We start from the raw sequence: 18435 nt of genomic DNA, 5'->3' as shown, positions 1-18435 counted from the left end.
AAACCTCTGCCCCCCCCCTTCTTCCCCACAAACACATACTTCCATTTCAAACATTAGTTATGGGCATGTGTACTTCTCTATGCCCACTACACATCCCAGAAGCGAGCAAGAGGTGGTACTTATTTTTCTACATACAGTGGGACCATGACCAACGAATGTAGTCGCCTTCAAAGAGTAAGTCAGATCACAGCAGAAGCAGCAAAAAAAAAAAAGTTATTTGGAGATTTGGATATAATCTCGGTATGAATAAATCTGTTCTGTGAAGCCCCCAGAGGTTTGTTAGAGAACCTCAGTGATAAGGTTGTAGAGAAGTGTAAAGCAGGGTTAGGTAATAAAAAAAATAGCTTTGAACAACAGAGAGCTATAGAAGGGATTTTTTGCAGTTAAGATCCCATACTTGAATGTTTTTTTTTTTAGTCTCTTTTAGTAATTTTACAGCCTGCAACATTATCATCACCAGCTACTCACAGCTAAATGGCAATTGAAATGGCTCTGTATGGAGCTTCAGTTAACCACTTAAGCCCCAGACCATTTTGCAGCTAAAGGACCAGGCCCCTTTTTGCAATTCGGCACTGCGTAGTTTTAACTGACAATTGCGCGGTCGTGCGATGTGGCTCCCAAACAAATTTTGCGTCTTTTTTTCCCCATAAATAGAGATTTCTTTTTGTGGCATTTGATTACCTCTACGGTTTTTATTTTTTGCGCTATAAACAAAAATATAGCAAAAATTACAAAAAAAAAAATCAATTTTTTTTTACTGTTTACTATATTAAATATCCCCCAAAAACATATAAAAAAAAAACAACTTTTTTTTCCTCAGTTTAGGCCGATACGTATTCTACATATTTTTGGTAGGAAAAAAATAAATAAAATCGCAATAAGCATTTATTGATTGGTTTGCGCAAAAGTTATAGCGCCTACAAAATAGGAAATAGTTTATGAATGAATGAAATACTTGTATAGCGCACAATGCGAACTGAATCGCCTCTAGGCGCTGTGGCGAGCTTTGATCATCTGCTAAAAGAGGAAGGTCTTGATTTTTTTCCTAAAAGCCAGGTGATTTTCTTCCAGGCGGATGTTGATTGGTAGAGCATTCCATAGCCGAGGCCCTTGGACAGCGAATCTCCGATCCCCCTTGGATTTATACCGGGCTTTGGGCACGAGGAGGAGGTTTTTGTTGGCTGATCGAAGACTGCGGTTTGGTGTGTAATGATTTATTTTCTCCATTAGGTATTGCGGAGCTTCTCTATGCACGCATTTGTGGGTGAGGCAAAGGGTCTTGAACGTGATCCGATTTTTTTACCGTTAGCCAATGTAAGCTCCTCAGCGAAGGAGAGAAGGATTCCCAGGGTTTTTTTTCCTGTTATCAGCCTTGCCGCTGTGTTTTGGATCAGTTGTAATCGCGCAAGTTGATATTGTGGTAATCCTATGTAAAGCGAATTAACGTAGTCCAGTCGTGAATTAATGATTGTTCCAACTACTACTGCTTTGTCATTCTTTGGGATAAAAGGGATGAGTCTGCGAAGCATGCGCAGCAGATGGTGAGATCCATTGACTACTGCTCCTATTTGCGCATCCATTGACATTTGTGCGTCTAAAATAACACAGAGACTCTTCGCTTTGGTATCCAGGTGGAGTTGTAGCTGATGTACTACAGCTTTCTCCATGATCTTAGAAATGGTGTTGAGGCTTGTAATCGGCCTACGGTTGTTTGGATCCTGAGGGTCCAGGTTTGGTTTCTTGAGTAGAGGTTTGACGATGCCTTGTTTGAGGATGCTGGGAACAATCCCTTCGTGGAATGATCGGTTTATGAGGTGGGTTATGGTTGGAGCCACGATGTCGGAGCATTCTTTCAGTAGTTTTGTGGGGATGATGTCAATAGGTGAGGTACTGTCACGCAGTTTATTCATGATGTTTTTTGCGGTGTCTCCAGTAATTGGGGATAGTGAAAATTTCGGCGGTTGCGGTATGTTGGTGTAGACATCCTCTTTACGTATTTGCTGGCTGAGGTTGGATGTTTTCTTCTGACAGATTGTTTCCCTGATGGTTTTGACTTTATCGATGAAAAAATCCGACAGTTTGTCACAGTAATCCTGGGATTCGCTTTCTGGGGGTTCTAGGCACACCGGATTCATTGATTGATTAACCAGTTTAAACAGTTCCTGTGTTTGGTTTTGAGGCCATTGAGATTGTATATGAGAAGTGGTCCTTTTTGGCTTTGAAGATTGCTTTCCGATAATTCTCTGTGAGACCTTTGTAGTTAAAGTGGTTTTCCTCTGTGGGATTTCTTCTCCATGTTCTTTCCGCTCTTCTGCGTTCTTGCTTTAGTACGGCGAGGGAGCTATTAAACCAACTTTATGGCATTTTTCTAAAAAAAATTTTTTTTAACTAGGAATGGCGGCGAACAGCAATTTTCATTGTGACTGCGACATTATGGCGGAAACATCGGACAATTTTGGGACCAATGGCATTAATACAGCGATCAGTGCGATTAAAAATGCACTGATTACTGTAAAAATGTCACTGGCAGTGAAGGGGTTAACCACTAGGGGGCAGTGTAGAGGTTAAGTGTGTGTGTGTGTTTTTTGTACTGTAGGGGGGTGTGGCTTGGTCTGACGTCACTGATAGTCTTTCCCTATAACAGGGAACAGATGATCAGTGACAGCCTCACTAGGAAGCACCAGGAGAGGTTTATTTACACAGACCTCTCCCCATTTTTCAGCTCTGTGACCCGATCGCGGGACACCGGTGGCGATCGGGTCCGCAGGTCCCACGGCCACGGAGCTCAGGACCAGGTCGCGAGTGTGCCACCAGCGTCGCGCGCACGACCCATGACTGGGCACTTAAAGGGCAACGTATCTGTACGTGCTTATGCCCAGCTGTGCCATTCTGCCGACGTATATCGGTGTGAGGGGGTGCTTAAGTGGTGAAACAGACAGCCAAAAAAGCAAGCATCTTTATTATTATTCAAAGTAAACAACCCAATTCATCCACATCTCCATGCTTTTTTTGTGTTAAAATATCACTTTGAAAAAACAACCCCCTAGCATTTTTAGCGACGACCATCTTAATTAAGGGCAGAGGATTCATGTAGCATTTACTCCCTGGAATCAATCTGCCCTTAGCTCAGGTCATGAGGGTGTGCTTAGCTGAGAAAGCCTGTCCTCTCCTTCTCCAGACGATAGAAGAAAAATTGCCCATGAAGACTCATGGGATATATGACATCATTGTGGCCTAGGCATGAAAAAAGTGAAGAAATGTGATAAAAAAATAAAGTTGATAACAATATACAGTAATATACCTTCCTGTCAAGAATCAGCAGCAGGAATGGCCAAATCTGTGTAGCTTATTTACAGTGAAACAAAAGTCATCCATAAACAACAGCACACAGAATAAAAAGTAAAAAAACAAAAACCCAATGACAAATACAGTGCCTTGAAAAAGTATTCATACCCCTTAAAATTTTCCACATATTGTCATGTTACAAACAAAAACGTAAATGTATTTTATTGTGATTTTATGTGATAAACCAACACAAAGTGGCACATAATTGTGAAGTGAAAGGAAAAGGATAAATGGTTTTCAAAATTTCTTACAAATAAATATGTGAAAAGTGTGACGTGTATTTGTATTCAGCCCCCTGACTCAATACTTTGTAGAACCCCTTTTCCCTGCAATTACAGCTGCAAGTCTTTTTGGGGATGTCTGATTAATGCTCTCCCTGCCCGGCCTCTCAGTTTAGGTGGACGGCCATGTCTTGGTAGGTTGCAGTTGTGCCATACTCTTTCCATTTTCGGATGATGGATTGAACAGTGCCTTGCGAGATGTTCAAAGCTTGGGATATTTTTTTTATTACCTAACCCTGCTTTACACTTCTCTACAACCTTATCCCTGAGGTTCTCTAACAAACCTCTGAGGGCTTCACAGAACAGCTTTATTTATACCGAGATTAAATTACACACAGGAGGATTCTATTTACTAATTAGGCGACTTCTGAAGGCAATTGGTTCCACTATATTTTAGTTAGGGTTATCAGAGTAAAGGGGGCCGAACACAAATGCACGCCACACTTTTCAAATATTTATTTGTAAAAAATGTTGAAAACCATTTATAATTTTCCTTAAACTTCACAATGTGACACTTTGTGTTGGTCTATCACATAAAATCCCAATAAAATAAGTTTACGTTTTTAGTTACATGACAAAATGTCAAGGGGTACACTTTTTCAAGGCACTGTACTTAACCACTTAAGGACCGGGCCTATTTTTAAACTTGTTGTTTACAAGTTAAAATCTTTTTTTTTTTTTGCTAGAAAATTACCTAGAAAAAAAATATATAATGTTTGGGGTTTCTAACACCCTAGAGTAGTGACAGCGAACCTTGGCACCCCAGATGTTTTGGAAGTACATTTCCCATGATGCTCTGGCACTCTGCAGTGTAGTTGAGCATCATGTGAAATGTAGTTCCAAATCATCTGGGGTGCCAAAGTTCACCATCACTGCCCTAGAGAATAAAATGGAGGCCGTTGCAATACTTTCTCTTACACCGCATTTGCGCAGCGTTCTTACAAGTGCACTTTTTTGAAAAAAATACACGACAACCCACCTTCTCCCAGTATCGCCAGCACCTATATTTGCTAAGCCTTCATCAAGACGACTTGGAGTACAGGAGTAGGAAGAATAACCTCAAATTAAGGGGCATTCCAGAGGATACATCTCCCCATGAACTCTGGCGAGGGAAAGCTTCTCCCCGGTGACTATCTCGACCATATGCGATTCGGATGGGACGACTAACAGATCCCTCTTCCATTAAAGACAGATTTGCATCATTCTATCGGGAGCTCTATGGTTCTCGAAATGGAGTGCACGGACAAAAGCTGATGGCATACCTCAACCGGGTGGAGCTCCCTTGTCTGACACCCACATTTAGAGATGCTTTAGACGGTCCTATCCTATTAGAGGAGTTACAGAGGGCAGTAGCCTCCTTGCAAAATAGCAAAACGCCAGGCCCAGACAGGATACCTGCCGAATTCTTTAAAACTTATGCAGAGGAAATACTACCACTGTTCAAATTAGTGTTGCAAAAAGCCATGGAAGGGAATTAATTACCCCCGACAATGGCTGACGCAGTTATAGTGGTCACATAAGGCCCCGGGACCAGATGGCTTTACTGGGGCATACTATAAAGCCTTTGCCCCGATTCTAGCTCCCAGGTTCTTTTCAGCCTTCAATTCGATCCTTGAGGGCCATAATCTTCAATTAGACTCTTTGAGAGCTCATATTTCAGTTATTCTGAAGGATGGTAAAGAACCCTCCCAATGCATAAATTATCAACCTAACTCCTTGTTAAATACGGATCTAAAGATTTTCACTCACCAAAATCCTATCTCTTCATTTGTTGCCTCTCCTCCAGGAAATGGTCCACCTTGATCAAGTGAGTTTTATGCCTTCCAAGGAAGCCAAGGACAACACTACTAGGATATACTGAATGTTGTTCACCTGGCCCATACATGGAAGATTCCCTTGTGTCTGCTCTCCACAGATGCTGAGAAGGCCTTTGACGGGGTGGACTGGCTTTTCCTGAAGGAGACGCTTAGCCATATAGGAGTGGGTTCTAACATTCTTCCCTGGATCGAGGAAATTTATTCCAACCCATCAGCCACCGTGCATACTAATGAGGTGACTTCAGCATATTTTCTGTTGTCTAATAGCACCCGCCAGGGGTGACCTTATATTCTTCTTGCCCTTACAGCTTTTCTTGCGTTGTATAGGCCAGAATCAGGATGTGAGGGGTATCCAGGGGGGGTCCTGTAGAACAAATGGCCGCAGCGTTTGCTGTCAACCTGATGTTTTTTGTTACTTCTCCAGAGGCCACTCCCCTGAAACTTTTGGAAGAATTTCAACATTATGGCGCTCTCTCGAACTTTCAAATAAATAAGCATAAATCAGAGCTTTTGAATGTCTCCTTGTCCACAAGAGCCAATGTCCTTTGTTAGTCCTTTTCTTTCTCATAGGCTACTTCTTACATCAATTATTTGGGCACTAAAATGACCTCTACCGTGGATAAGATTTTCAAAAGAGAAATTCTCCCCCATCATATGCCAAATAACAGAAGACCTGCGTAAATGGAGTAACACCTCTCGCTTTTGGATGGGCAGAAGCACAATTCTCAAGATAAACATCATGGGGTGTTCGACAAAACAGCGTGACCATATTATGTACTTTGCTCACCACTCCTCCAGGGCAAGCAAATACCAAGAATTATTGATAAAAACAGAGAAGCTGAGAGTCACCAGATCTCTGTTCAGGGGGCTCTGAGAACAGAGTGATCGGCGGGGGACAAACGTAGTATACACCTAGGTAAGCATGATTATGAAAAAAAACAACCATGACCATACTTCTCTTAACTAACAACCTGACTGACAAAAGCCTAACTAATAAACAATATACACAAAATAGGGAACACAGATAAACAAGGTAAACCGCAGATGCAGGGAGAAAATGGGAAGGGGGAGCCAGGACTAGGATTAGGAACAAGGGAAGCAGATAGGAGGCAGCAGGGTACAGGATGCAGGCAAGAGCATGATCAGGGTCAGGAACAGAATAAATAGCACACAGTATTGGCAGCAAAACACTGGAGTGAGAGGCAATAGTAGAGGAGGGTTTAAATATCCTCCCAGCAGCCAGCATCAGGTGAAAATTGATTACTGGAATCTGCTGGGAGACACCTGCTGGTGGACACTGGAATTAAACCCAAGGAACCACAGTGCCGCCAGCAGGTGATTCATATACTGACATTTCCCATCTATTTTAAAATGCTAGCAGCATAGGTATTAAATAGGTATGCATGTGGAGATTGAGAGAGCTTAGTTCCACTTTAAGCCTTATAATGCCCAGGCTTCTGTATTTAATTCATAATCTGCTGCAGTGCCCCCCCCCCCCCCCATTCTTACAGATAAATTATAATAGTTCCCTATAAGAATGGTGGGCACCGCAGTAATTTGTGAATGCAATAGAGAAGCCCGGGCATTGTAAGGCTTAACTGCGTTCCCGGCTACATTATAATAGAAATGACACTTGATATTAAAACTAGAATATAATCAACAGTAATCACTATGGTTATAAAGGGAAAAAATACCAGTAAAAGAAAAAAAAATGCAGAATTTCAATTAAAGAACAAATCCCAAGTAATGATTTATTTGCAGTAAAAGATCTGCGTCTAGAATATGAACCGTGTTGTCGCTTACGTGGAATCTCATCAAACTCGGTAATACTGAGGTCATGTCTGAGGTGAGCAGTCTGAGAAAAACAACTCCTCAGTATAAGCGAATCCTGCAAACTAATGAGTCAATACTATTAACACCTGCACATTAAATGTATTTCAGCTGGCAGCCTTCCCAGAAAGAGCCTGAAATGTAATATAGTGAGCAGAAAAAAAAATATAAAAAAATACATTCTGAAGTCTAATTAGAAAGCTTTCTTTTGTGTGAGTCTTGGGCTAAAATGTTTGCCACTGCAACCAAACCTAATGCTTTGAGCCGACTTGGCACCCACTTGAAAGGTGATGGGTCCCGACACCAGAAACACTCCAATATGCCAAGAGACGCGAGGATGAGGCGAGAGCAGGAAGACCCACAAAGGGTCACGGATAAAGCAGAAAGGATCTGGGCTCCATTTCAGCGTCTGCATTAGTCGGGCCATTGTGACCCTCGATTCTCACCTGTCAATGTGCTCCTCTGGTCCCCTTAACGGGAAACTAAAACATATATAGTCGTACCAACCTCACCATGACCTTAATGGAAACAGACTGGGCCAAGAGGTGTGGCCCGTTAAAGAAGCTCTCGAATATGACGTAGAAACCCCAAACATTATCTATTTAGGCAGATGCCCTAGAGCAGCCTCTCTCAACCTGTTCAACACAGAGGAACCCTTGAAATAGTTCTTTGGTCTCGGGGGGGGGGGGGGGGGGGGAACCCTGTTAAAAATTAGAAATCTACAACTCATGATACATTAGTGTGATGGTCAGTGGGAAAAATAGTCCTTACACTTGTGGACATTGGGAAAAATTACCTCCTTACAGATAGCTAAAAAGATCACTGGTGTCAGTGGGAACTTATCTGAGAGGCAGAAATTTTTCAACCCTGAAGGAACCCCTAGCAACCTCTGGAGGAACCCTAGTTGAGAATCTCTGCCCTAGAGAATAGAATGGTGGGTGTTGCAATATTTTTTTATCACACCATTTTGCGCAGCAGTTTTTCCAATTTTTTGGGGGAAAAAATTAAAATTTATTGAATTTTAGTGCACACAAACACAATATAATACCCATTGTTTTTTTAAATATAGAAGATGTTAGAGTAAATACTAGGGATGCACCGAAATTTCGGCCGCCGAAACATATCGGCCGAAAATTGTGTTTTCGGCAAATTGCCGAAAGGAAAATCTTGCCGATAATGGGGCCGAAAATGGAGGCGGGGCCTGTGCGGGGCTCCGCCCCTGGTGCCGCCCATTGCACGGGTGTTTTCCTGGCTCGTCCTCCGTCCCCCCTCCTCCTTTCCTCCCACCCGACAGTGCGGTCATCTCCGTGTGTCACCGAGCTGTGCATTGAATTTCCCGGGCGGCTGCAGTAACAATGTCCCGCCTCCTGTGACAGACGGTACACTGATCCAATGGCGGGACATTGAATCAGCGTGACGATATTACAGGAGGCGGGACATTGTTACTGCATCCGCCCGGGAAATTCAATGCACAGCTCCGTGACACACGGAGATCACCGCACTGATCCAGGCATGGGTAAGCGAAGATGCATGTGTTACATTGGATCCTTAATACAGATTTGGTAGCAGTGTGCCTTAATCATCCCTTTTTAGGACAAAGTAATAGAACTAATCAAATTGATTACAGAGACCACATTGGTACTTGATGCAACATGCTGCTTACTGCATATATCAAACTGGCCCAAAAAAATAAAAATAAAGTACAAGTCTGAAACTATCTACCTCTGGCCACTTGTGTGAATGTAGCCATGCTATATAAACCAGGTCACAGGACAAAGGCTGTACTCCCTTTATTTGCCATATATAAAAAAAAATAATCTTGATTTTGACCCAGCTAGGTTTTTATCTCCATGTGATAGAATGGGGAAGGGTTAAGTTATTGCTAGTAGAGGTAACGATATGAGTATTCCCAATAGAAGTCTGTTGGAACGGAACCAGGTAGCTTGCTTGGGGGACCAGTTCACACCAGATGCAGTTTTTGCACAAAATGCATGCACAGTGTTTTCCATGTATTCCAATGGCTCTAGTTCACACCATGCAGTCAGTTTCTGCACCGGAAACTGACTGCATGGTGTGAACTAAAGCCATTGGAATACATGGAAAACACTGTGCATGTATTTTTATCAGGCAGGCTGCATCTGAGGGGAACTGGTGAGGCTGCTTTGATCTCTCCTGTACCATGTCCACAGTCTCTGACCATCTCCTGTACCATGCCTGCAGTCTCTGACCATCTCCTGTACCATGCCTGCAGTCTCTGACCATCTCCTGTACCATGCCTGCAGTCTCTGACCATCTCCTGTACCATGCCTGCAGTCTCTGACCATCTCCTGTACCATGCCCGCAGTCTCTGACCATCTGCTGTATGAAAATATTTTTTAAAAACAGTCATTTTCGGTATCGGTGCTGTTTCGGTATCGGTTTCGGTTTTCGGCCTAGTGTATTTTTCATTTTCGGTTTCGGCACCAAAAAAACCCATTCGGTGCACCCCTAGTAAATACAGTGCCTTGAAAAAGTATTCATACCCCTTGAACTTTTCCACGTTTTGTCATGTTACAACCAAAAATGTAAATGTACTTTAATCTGGATTTTTTTTTGTGATAGGCCAGCACAAAGTGGCACATAATTGTGAAATGGAAGGAAAATGATACAAATAAATATCTTAAAAGTGTGTTGTGCATTTGTCTTCAGCCCCCTTTACTCTGATAGCCCCAATTAAAATCTAGTGGAATTAACTGCCTTCAGAAGTCAGCTAATTAGTAAATAGAGTCCACCTGTGTGCAATTTAATCTCAGTATAAATACAGTTGCTCTGTGAGGCCCTCGGAGGTTTGTTAGAGAATCTTAGTGAACAAACAGCACTGTGAAAGCCAAGGAAAACACCAGACAGGTCAGGGATAAAGTTGTGGAGAAGTTTAAAGCAGGGTTAGGTTATAAAAAATATATATATATATATATATATATATATATATATATATATATATATATCACAATCTTTGGAGCACTGTTCAATCCATCATCTGAAAATGGAGAGAGTATGACAACTGCAAACCTACCAAGACATGGCCGTCCTAAACTGACAGGCCGGACAAGGAGAGCATTAATTAGAGAAGCAGCCAAGAGGCCCATGGTAACTCTGGAGGAGCTGTAGAGATCCACATCTCAGGTGGGAGAATCTGTCCACAGGACAACTATTAGTCGTGCTCTCCACATATCTGCCCTTTATGGAAGAGTGGCAAGAAGAAAGCCATTGTTGAAAGAAAGCCATAAAAAATCCAGTTTGCAGTTTGTGAGAAACCATGAGGGGGACACAGTCAACATGTGGAAGAAGATGCTCTGGTCAGATGAGACAAAATGTGAAATTTTTGGCCTAAAAGCAAAAAAACGCTGTGTGTGTGGCAGAAAACTAACATTGCACATCACCCTGACGCACCATCTCCACTGTGAAACATGGTGGTGGCATCATGTTGTGGGGATGCTTTTCTTCAGCAGGGACAGCAAAGCTGGTCAGAGTTGATGGGAAGATGGATGGAGCCAAATACTGGGCAATCTTAGAAGAAAACCTGTTAGCCCTTGTACACGCGGTCGGACATTCCGATGAAAAATGTCTGATTGGACCGTGTTGTCGGATAATCCGACTGTGTGTGGGCTCCATCGGACTGTTTCTGTCTGAATATCCAACGGACAAAGTTTTAGAGCTGGGCTATAAAACTTTCCGACAACGTGATCCGTTCGGACTTTGTCGGATTGTGTGTAGAGAATTCCGATCGGACAAAGTGCCACGCATGCTCAGATCAAATTCCTAGACCAAAGCTAATGTGACAACGTTATTTCCTAACGAAATAACATCGTTACATTACGTACGATCTGATTTTCCGACAACTTTGTCCGACCGTGTGTATGCAACATAAGTTTCGGACAAAATCCGACAGATTTTGTTGTCGGAATGTCCGACCGTGTGTACAAGGGCTTAGAGTCTGCAAAAGACTCGAGACTGTGGCGGTTTTTCACCTTCCTGCAGGACAACGACCCTAAACATACAGCCAGAGCTACAATGAAATGATTTCGATCAAAACATATTCACGTGTTAAAAGTCAAAGTCCAGACCAAAGGCCTGGTTTACAGCTATGCAATTTTTAGCGCATTTTCAGTTTTGCAGACACACACACTACAGTCCATTTAACATGGTTTCCTATGGATGTAGTTCACATCTGCGCATTTTATGGAAAGGGTCAGGGTTTTTTTTCTGGTTTTTGATTCCATAGACTTCAGTGGTTTAAAGATGTATATTGAAAAAATAAAAATAAATAAATACAAACACACAAACTGCACCTGCAATATGCAAACTGCAACCTGCATAAGTGTGAATCAGACCTAAACCCAAATGAGAATCTGTGGCAAGACTTGAAAATTGCTGTTCACAGACGCTCTCCATCCAATCTGACAGAGCTTGCACTATTACTTTGCAAATAAGAATGGGCAAAATTGTCACTCTCTAGATGAGCAAAGCTGGTAGAGACATCCCCAAAAAGACTTGCAACTGTAATTGCAGTGAAAGGAGGTTCTACAAATTATTGACTCGGGGGGGGGGGGGGGGGCTGAATACAAATGCACCCCACACTTTTCAAATTTTTTTGTAAAACATTTTGAAAACCATTTATCATTTTCCTTCCACGTCACAATTATGTGCCACTTTGTGTTGGTCTATCACATAAAATCCCAATAAAATACATTTACGTTTTACGCTGTAACATGACAAAACGTGGAAAATTTCAAGGGGTGTGAATACTTTTTCAAGGCACTGTAGATAATTGTGTACGCCCATGGAAGGCACCAAACTACAGTACCTTAGACTCCGTTCACATCTCCACGTTCAGAATTTCTGCGATTTGCAACAGCGGAAAATTATGAGATGCCCATGTGCTCCCCGTCAATTTCAATAGCACCCCAAATGTGGCGCAATGTTCCCACAATTCATCGGGTGTCAATCGCGGTAACATCATCCAAACAGGATCGCAGGACGCCCGTCGCACAAAAGACGTACATGAGCTTATTTTGGGCAACCCGCGATTCTATTTGCGCGATTTAACCGCGATTGCCGCCCCCATATGCCAAGATGTGAATGGAGCCCAACAATCTCCATAGGTGATGCTTTAAAAGTCTTAACAGGTAACCAGTTTAGAGCTACATTGGAGGTCTGGCACTAGAATTATTGCTGTTGCTCTGACATTTGCGGCAATACCTCACATGTGCGATATGATTGCCGTTTACATAATATGCGCCAGGGACCTACCTGCACATACTTTCATAGCGCTGTCAATTTACATATGTATTGCATATTCCCATCAGTCCCTGCCCTCAAGGAGTTTACAACTCAGGTCCCGAACTCACATTCATACATACACTATATTACCAAAAGTATTGGAACACCTGCTATATATATATATATATATATATATATATATATATATATATATATATATATATATATATATATATACACACATATATACATATACATACACACACACACACACACACACGAACTTTAATGACATCCCAGTCTTAGTCCGTAGGGTTCAATATTGAGTTGGCCCACCCTTTACAGCTATAACAGCTTCATCTTTTCTGGGAAGGCTGTCTGCAAGGAGTGTGTCTATGGGAATGATTGACCATTCTTCCAGAAGCGCATTTGTGAGGTCAGGCACTGATGTGGGATGAGAAGGCCTGGCTTGCAGTCTCCGCTCTAATTCATCCTAAAGGTGTTCTATCAGGTTGAGGTCAGGACTCCACCCCAAACTCTCTCATTCATGTCTTCATGGACCTTGCAATTTTTTTGTAAAATGCTGCCTTAAAGTGGTAGTAATCCCTTTTCAGCAACTTTTACCTACAGTTAAGCTTATAATAAAGCTTTTTTGTAAGTAAAGTGAATATCTCCTAAACATGCACCATTTAGGAGATATACACTTGTGATAGCACTGGTGCATACGCACTGTGCCGCAGTTCCCATGTGCGCGTGCGGAAGTGACTTAATCGCGGTTCATCCATCCACAGAGTGGGAGTCCACGGACTAAGAAGAAAGACTGAGTGAAGATGGAAGCCCTGTCACCGGTGAAGGCACACCACTGGAGGGCTTCATTTTAAGGCAAGTCTTTCATAATGTGCTAGTATTGCATTATCTTGCAGGGGGCCTGGAAGTTTTTATTTTCTCCATTTACTACCACTTTTAGCCCACGTTCATTTCAACGGATATTGCCGGCAATGAAACCGACAGAAATTGTGCGACGCCGACTTTACAGCGCCTCACCGATTCCCAAAAGTAGTTCTTCCTGTACTAGTTTTGGCGACTTTGGGGACGATTTGAATAGACATCTGTGTATGAACCCGTGCAGATGTTTGTCAAATCGCCCCCCCTAAGTCAGCCTGCATTGATAGTTTGAAATTGTGCGAGTCCAGCTGACCGATTTCTAACCCCCATCAGTGTGAATCGGGGCTTAATTCCACTTAAGAAAAAAAAAAAAAAATTGAAATAAATTCAGTTTAATAGGAACCAGTACACACCGTAATGTCACTATAAAACACACAATGAAATGTCCATTGCACTTACTTGGTGATGTTGAATTCTACGTATATTGCAGGAAAAGTTGTGATACAAATGAAACTTGTCCTTATCTTTTACATTTCCTTCTTTTTCCTTCTCCTTGCCTGTAGCTTTAGCCAATGTCGAATTGATAGTGACGTAATTTTGTGTACAACTAAAAGTAAAAAAAAAAATAAGTTAGCACTATCAAAGTCTATAACTTAGCATTTGTTTACACCGGTGGCCAGGGGGTGGTAAAAACAGGCAGCTGAGCGTCGGTTGCCTCCGCTCTGACCGACCAAGCACCTAAAGAAGGACATGCAGCTACTAAGGGCCGACCACTAAGGGTGAGCTCAGGCGTGTTTGAATACTCCACGTGCAGAGCCTGCCAGGAAGTCGGCGCAGCGCTGCGCTAATCACAGGCAGTGAGACATTTCCCCGATGCGCAGCTGCAGAGATTGGGAAATCTCGCATTGCCTGTGATTAGCGCAGCGCCAATTTCCTGGCGGGCTCTGCACGTGGACCATGCGAACACGCCTGAGCTCATCCTTACTGAACACATGCTGTGGCCCAGCTGCTTTGCTTAGAGGCTAAATTTAAACCACATTTCCTATTTGGCAGGCAGGACCACCACCAAAATGTGACCCATTTAAGTGTATGGGCACGTCTTATCAACCCTGCAAGTAAATGCAATGCAGGCAGTTCAGCCTTTTTAGGGGTAAAAACAGGACATATTGATTGCATATTTTCACCAAGTTTAGAAAGTTGTGTTCACTTTGAATACCCAATTACACAAATGAGAAATTAAATAACATGGATGTTTTTCTAGCATGTGATAGGATGGTTGAAGTGAACACAGTTTCACCTTCTTTACGATCTTTAAAGTGATTGCAAAGTCTAGTTCAAAAAAATAAAATAAAAAAATCACGTTATACTTACTTCCTCTGTTGTAATGGTTTTGCACAGAGCAGCCCCAATCCTCCTCTTCTCAGGACCCTCTTCTGTGCTCCTGGCCCCTCCCTCCTGTCGAGTGTCCCCACAGCAAGCAGCTTGCCATGGGGGCACCAGAGCCGAGCTGCAACTCCGTGTGTCCATTCAGACACGGCTGTCGTTGGCCCTGCCCCCTCTCTCGCCTAATTGGCCAACTGACTGATTGACAGCCGTGGGAGCCAATGGCACCGCTGCTCAGCCAATCAGGAGGGAGAGTCCCAGACGGCCAAGGGATTCATTGACATCGCTGGATAGAGTTGGGGCTCAGGTAAGTATTAGGGGGTGCTGAGGAGGCTGCTGCACACAAAAAGCTTAACTTAACCACTTCAGCCCCGGAAGGATTGACCCCCTTAATGACCAGGCCGTATTTTACAATACGGTACTGCGTAACTTTAACTGACAATTGCGCGGTCATGCGACATTGTACCCAAACAAAATTGATGTCCTTTTTCTCCCACAAATAGGAGTTTTCTTTTAGTGTTATTTGATCACCTCTGCGGTTTTTATTTTTTGCGCTATAAAACAAAAAAAGACCAAAATTATGTATATTTTATACTTTTTGCTATAAATATCCCCAAATTAAAAAAAAATAAAAAAATCTTTATCAGTTTAGGTCAATATGTTTTCTTCCACATATTTCTGGTAAAAAAATAAATAAATCACAATAAGTATATATTGATTGGTTTGTGCAAAAGTTATAGCGTCTTCAAAATAGGGGATAGATTTATGACATTTTTATTATTTTTTTAGTTAGTTACTTATATTATACATTTATTTTTTTTACTAGTAATGGCAGTGATCAGCAATTTTTATCGGGACTGCGACAGTTCGGCAGACACATCGGACACTTTTGAAACTTTTTGGGGACCAGTGTCATTATTACAGAGATCAGAGCTAAAAATAGCCACTGATCACTCTATAAATGTCACTGGCAGGGAAGAGGTTAACACTAGTGGGCTATCAAGGGTTTAAGTGTTCCCTAGGGAGGCTTTCTAACTGTGGGAGGGGGCGACTGACTGGGAGTACAGAGAGATCGTTGTTCCCGATCACTAGGAACAGCAGATCTCTCTCTACTTCCCTGTCAGAACGGGGATCTTTCTGTTTACACTGACAGATCGTCCTATCAGTGTAAAGAGAGGCGCTCTCCCGAGGGGGATACCTTGTGGATGCGCTCCTGAGTCCGGCATTTGCATCCATAGACATGAATGGACTCAGCCCCCACCCCTGGCGCCCGCATCATTGGATTTGATTGACAGCAGCGGGTGCCCATGGCTACGCTGCTATCAATCTATCCAATCAAGGGCCGGGACCCCATGGAGAGAGGGATAGTGCCACCCCAACAAAGAGATGAAGGGGCTCAGGTAAGTAAAATGGGGGGCTGGGGGGCCGGTGACTGCTGTGTGTTTACCTTAATGTGTTTTTTCACCTTAATGCATAGGATGCATTAAGGTGAAAATACACAAGGGTTTACAACCCTTTTAAGATAAGAAAAAAAAAAAAACCTGTGTGCAGCAGCCCCCCCCCCCAGCACTCCTCAATTACCTGCCTGAGCCTCTTCTCTCTCTCCAGCGATGTCCACGATCCCATCAGCCATCCAGTACACTCCTCCTGATTGGCTGAGACAGAGCAGCAGCGCCATTGGCTCCCGCAGCTGTTAATCAAAGTCGGTCAGCCAATCAGGGGAGAGGGGCCAGGTCGGGGCTCTGTGTCTGAATGGATACATGATGTTCTGACTCGGCTTGGGTGCCCCCTGTAGCAAGCTGCTGGCTGAGGGTCACTCGGTTCCTACTCTCCCCAGGTCATATGCAGCTGAGAACAGAGGGAATGTGATCACTTATAAAAAAGGGAAAAGAGGATTTTTTTTTATAGCTATACAAAAAACGTTTTGCCTTCATTTCTATTCTAAACTGAATGGATTGTTTTACAAGGTGATCGTTTACAATCACTTTAACTGGTTCCCGACTGGCGTACGCCGATGTGCATCGGCAGAATGGCACGGGCAGGCATATTGGCGTACAGGTACGTCCAATCTTTATTGCCACCCTGCCATCGCGAGCGCACCGCCGGCGGCACGCTCAAGTGCCGGTCGGGACCCCCGTGAGTCCGGTCATGGGTCCCGCGGACTCGATTGCCGCAGGCATACCCGCGATCGTCTCATGGGGCAGCTGACCGGAGAAATGCTGTTGTAAACAGCATTTCCCCATTCTGCCTAGCAACTAGTGACGCTGATCTCTGCTCTATGTGATTGGAGCAGAGATCAGTGTTCACTAAATGAAAGCCCAGCCCCCCACAGTTAGTAACACACCCCTAGGAAGACTTAACCCCTACACTGCCACCCACTGGTTGACCCCTTCACTGCCAGTGTCATTTACACAGGAATCACTGCATTTATATAGCAGTGATTGCTGTATAAATGACAATGGTCCCAAAAATGTGTCAAAAATGTCCGATGTGTCCGCCATAATGTCGCAGTCACAATAAAAATCGCTGATCGCCGCCATTACTAGTAAAAAAAAAAAAATTATTAATAAAAATGCCATTAAACTATCCCCTATTTTGTAAACACTATAACTTTTGCGCAAACCAAGCAATCGCTTATTGCGTTTTTTAACCAAAAATATGTAGAAGAATACCTATCGGCCTAAACTGAGGGAAAATTTTTTAATATGTTTTTGGGGGATATTTATTATAACAAAAAGTAAAAAATAATGCAGTTATTTCAAAATTGTTGCTCTATTTTTGTTTATAGCACAAAAAATAAAAACCGCAGGGGTGATCAAATACCACCAAAAGGAAGCTCTATTTGTGGGGAAAAAAAGGACGCCAATTTTGTTTGGGAGCCACGTTGCACGACCGCGCAATTGTCAGTTAAAGCGACGCAGTGCCGAATCGCAAAAAGTGGTCTGGTCTTTGACCAGCAAAATGGTCCGGGGCTGAAGTGGTTACGTTTAAGAACTTTCCAAATGAGAGAAAAAAAAAAGTGAGAACTGTGCTGCATCTGTAGCCATCCTACTCTGTGAATCTGATATTACAACATCAGTGTAAAAACAAAACTCAACCCCAACCATTTGTAATAGAGTAGGAGAGGGTTAGTATAATTTAAAGCAGAGTTCCACCCAAAAATGGAACTTCCGCTTTAAGACCCCTTTCACACCAGGGTGTTTTGCAGGCGCTATAGCGTTAGAAATAGCGCCTGCAAAACGCCCTAAAGAAGCTGCACCATTGTGTGTAGTGTGAAAGCCCCGAGGGCTTTCACACTACAGCGGTGCGCTGGCAGGACGTCAGAAAAAAGTCCTGCCAGCAGCTTCTTTGGAGCGGTGAAGGAGCGGTGTGTTTACCGCTCCTCCACCGCTGCTGCCCATTGAAATCAATGGGGCAGCGCTGTAATGCCGCCGGCAAAACGCCGCTATTGCGGCGTATTGCCGGCGGTTTTAAACCTTTCGCGGCCGCTAGCGGGGGGTAAAAGCGCCCCGCTAGCGGCCGAAATGCGCCGCAAATCCAGCGGTAAAACGCCGCTAAAAATAGCTGCGTTTTACCGCCGACGCAAGTTGCGGTGTGGTGTGAAAGGGGTCTAAGGGAAGGTGACCCCCTGACAT

General features: G+C 43.2%; 1 protein-coding gene across 1 annotated transcript in view; it reads right to left on the bottom strand.

The window, feature by feature from the left end:
* The window catches only part of SRBD1 (S1 RNA binding domain 1), a 306724-nt gene that overhangs the window by 253398 nt on the left and 34891 nt on the right, over window positions 1-18435 (bottom strand). The window contains 1 exon segment of the mRNA XM_077485079.1: window positions 13877-14024. Within this exon segment, the coding sequence (XP_077341205.1) occupies window positions 13877-14024 (148 nt within the window).

Source organism: Lithobates pipiens, unplaced genomic scaffold (genome assembly GCF_037356315.1).
Source record: "Lithobates pipiens isolate NorthernLeopardFrog02 unplaced genomic scaffold, aLitPip1_a1.2 Scaffold_18, whole genome shotgun sequence".
Lineage (NCBI taxonomy): Eukaryota > Metazoa > Chordata > Amphibia > Anura > Ranidae > Lithobates > Lithobates pipiens.
The sequence above is the reverse complement of the archived record's forward strand: the minus strand, read 5'-3'. Positions and strand labels throughout refer to the sequence as shown.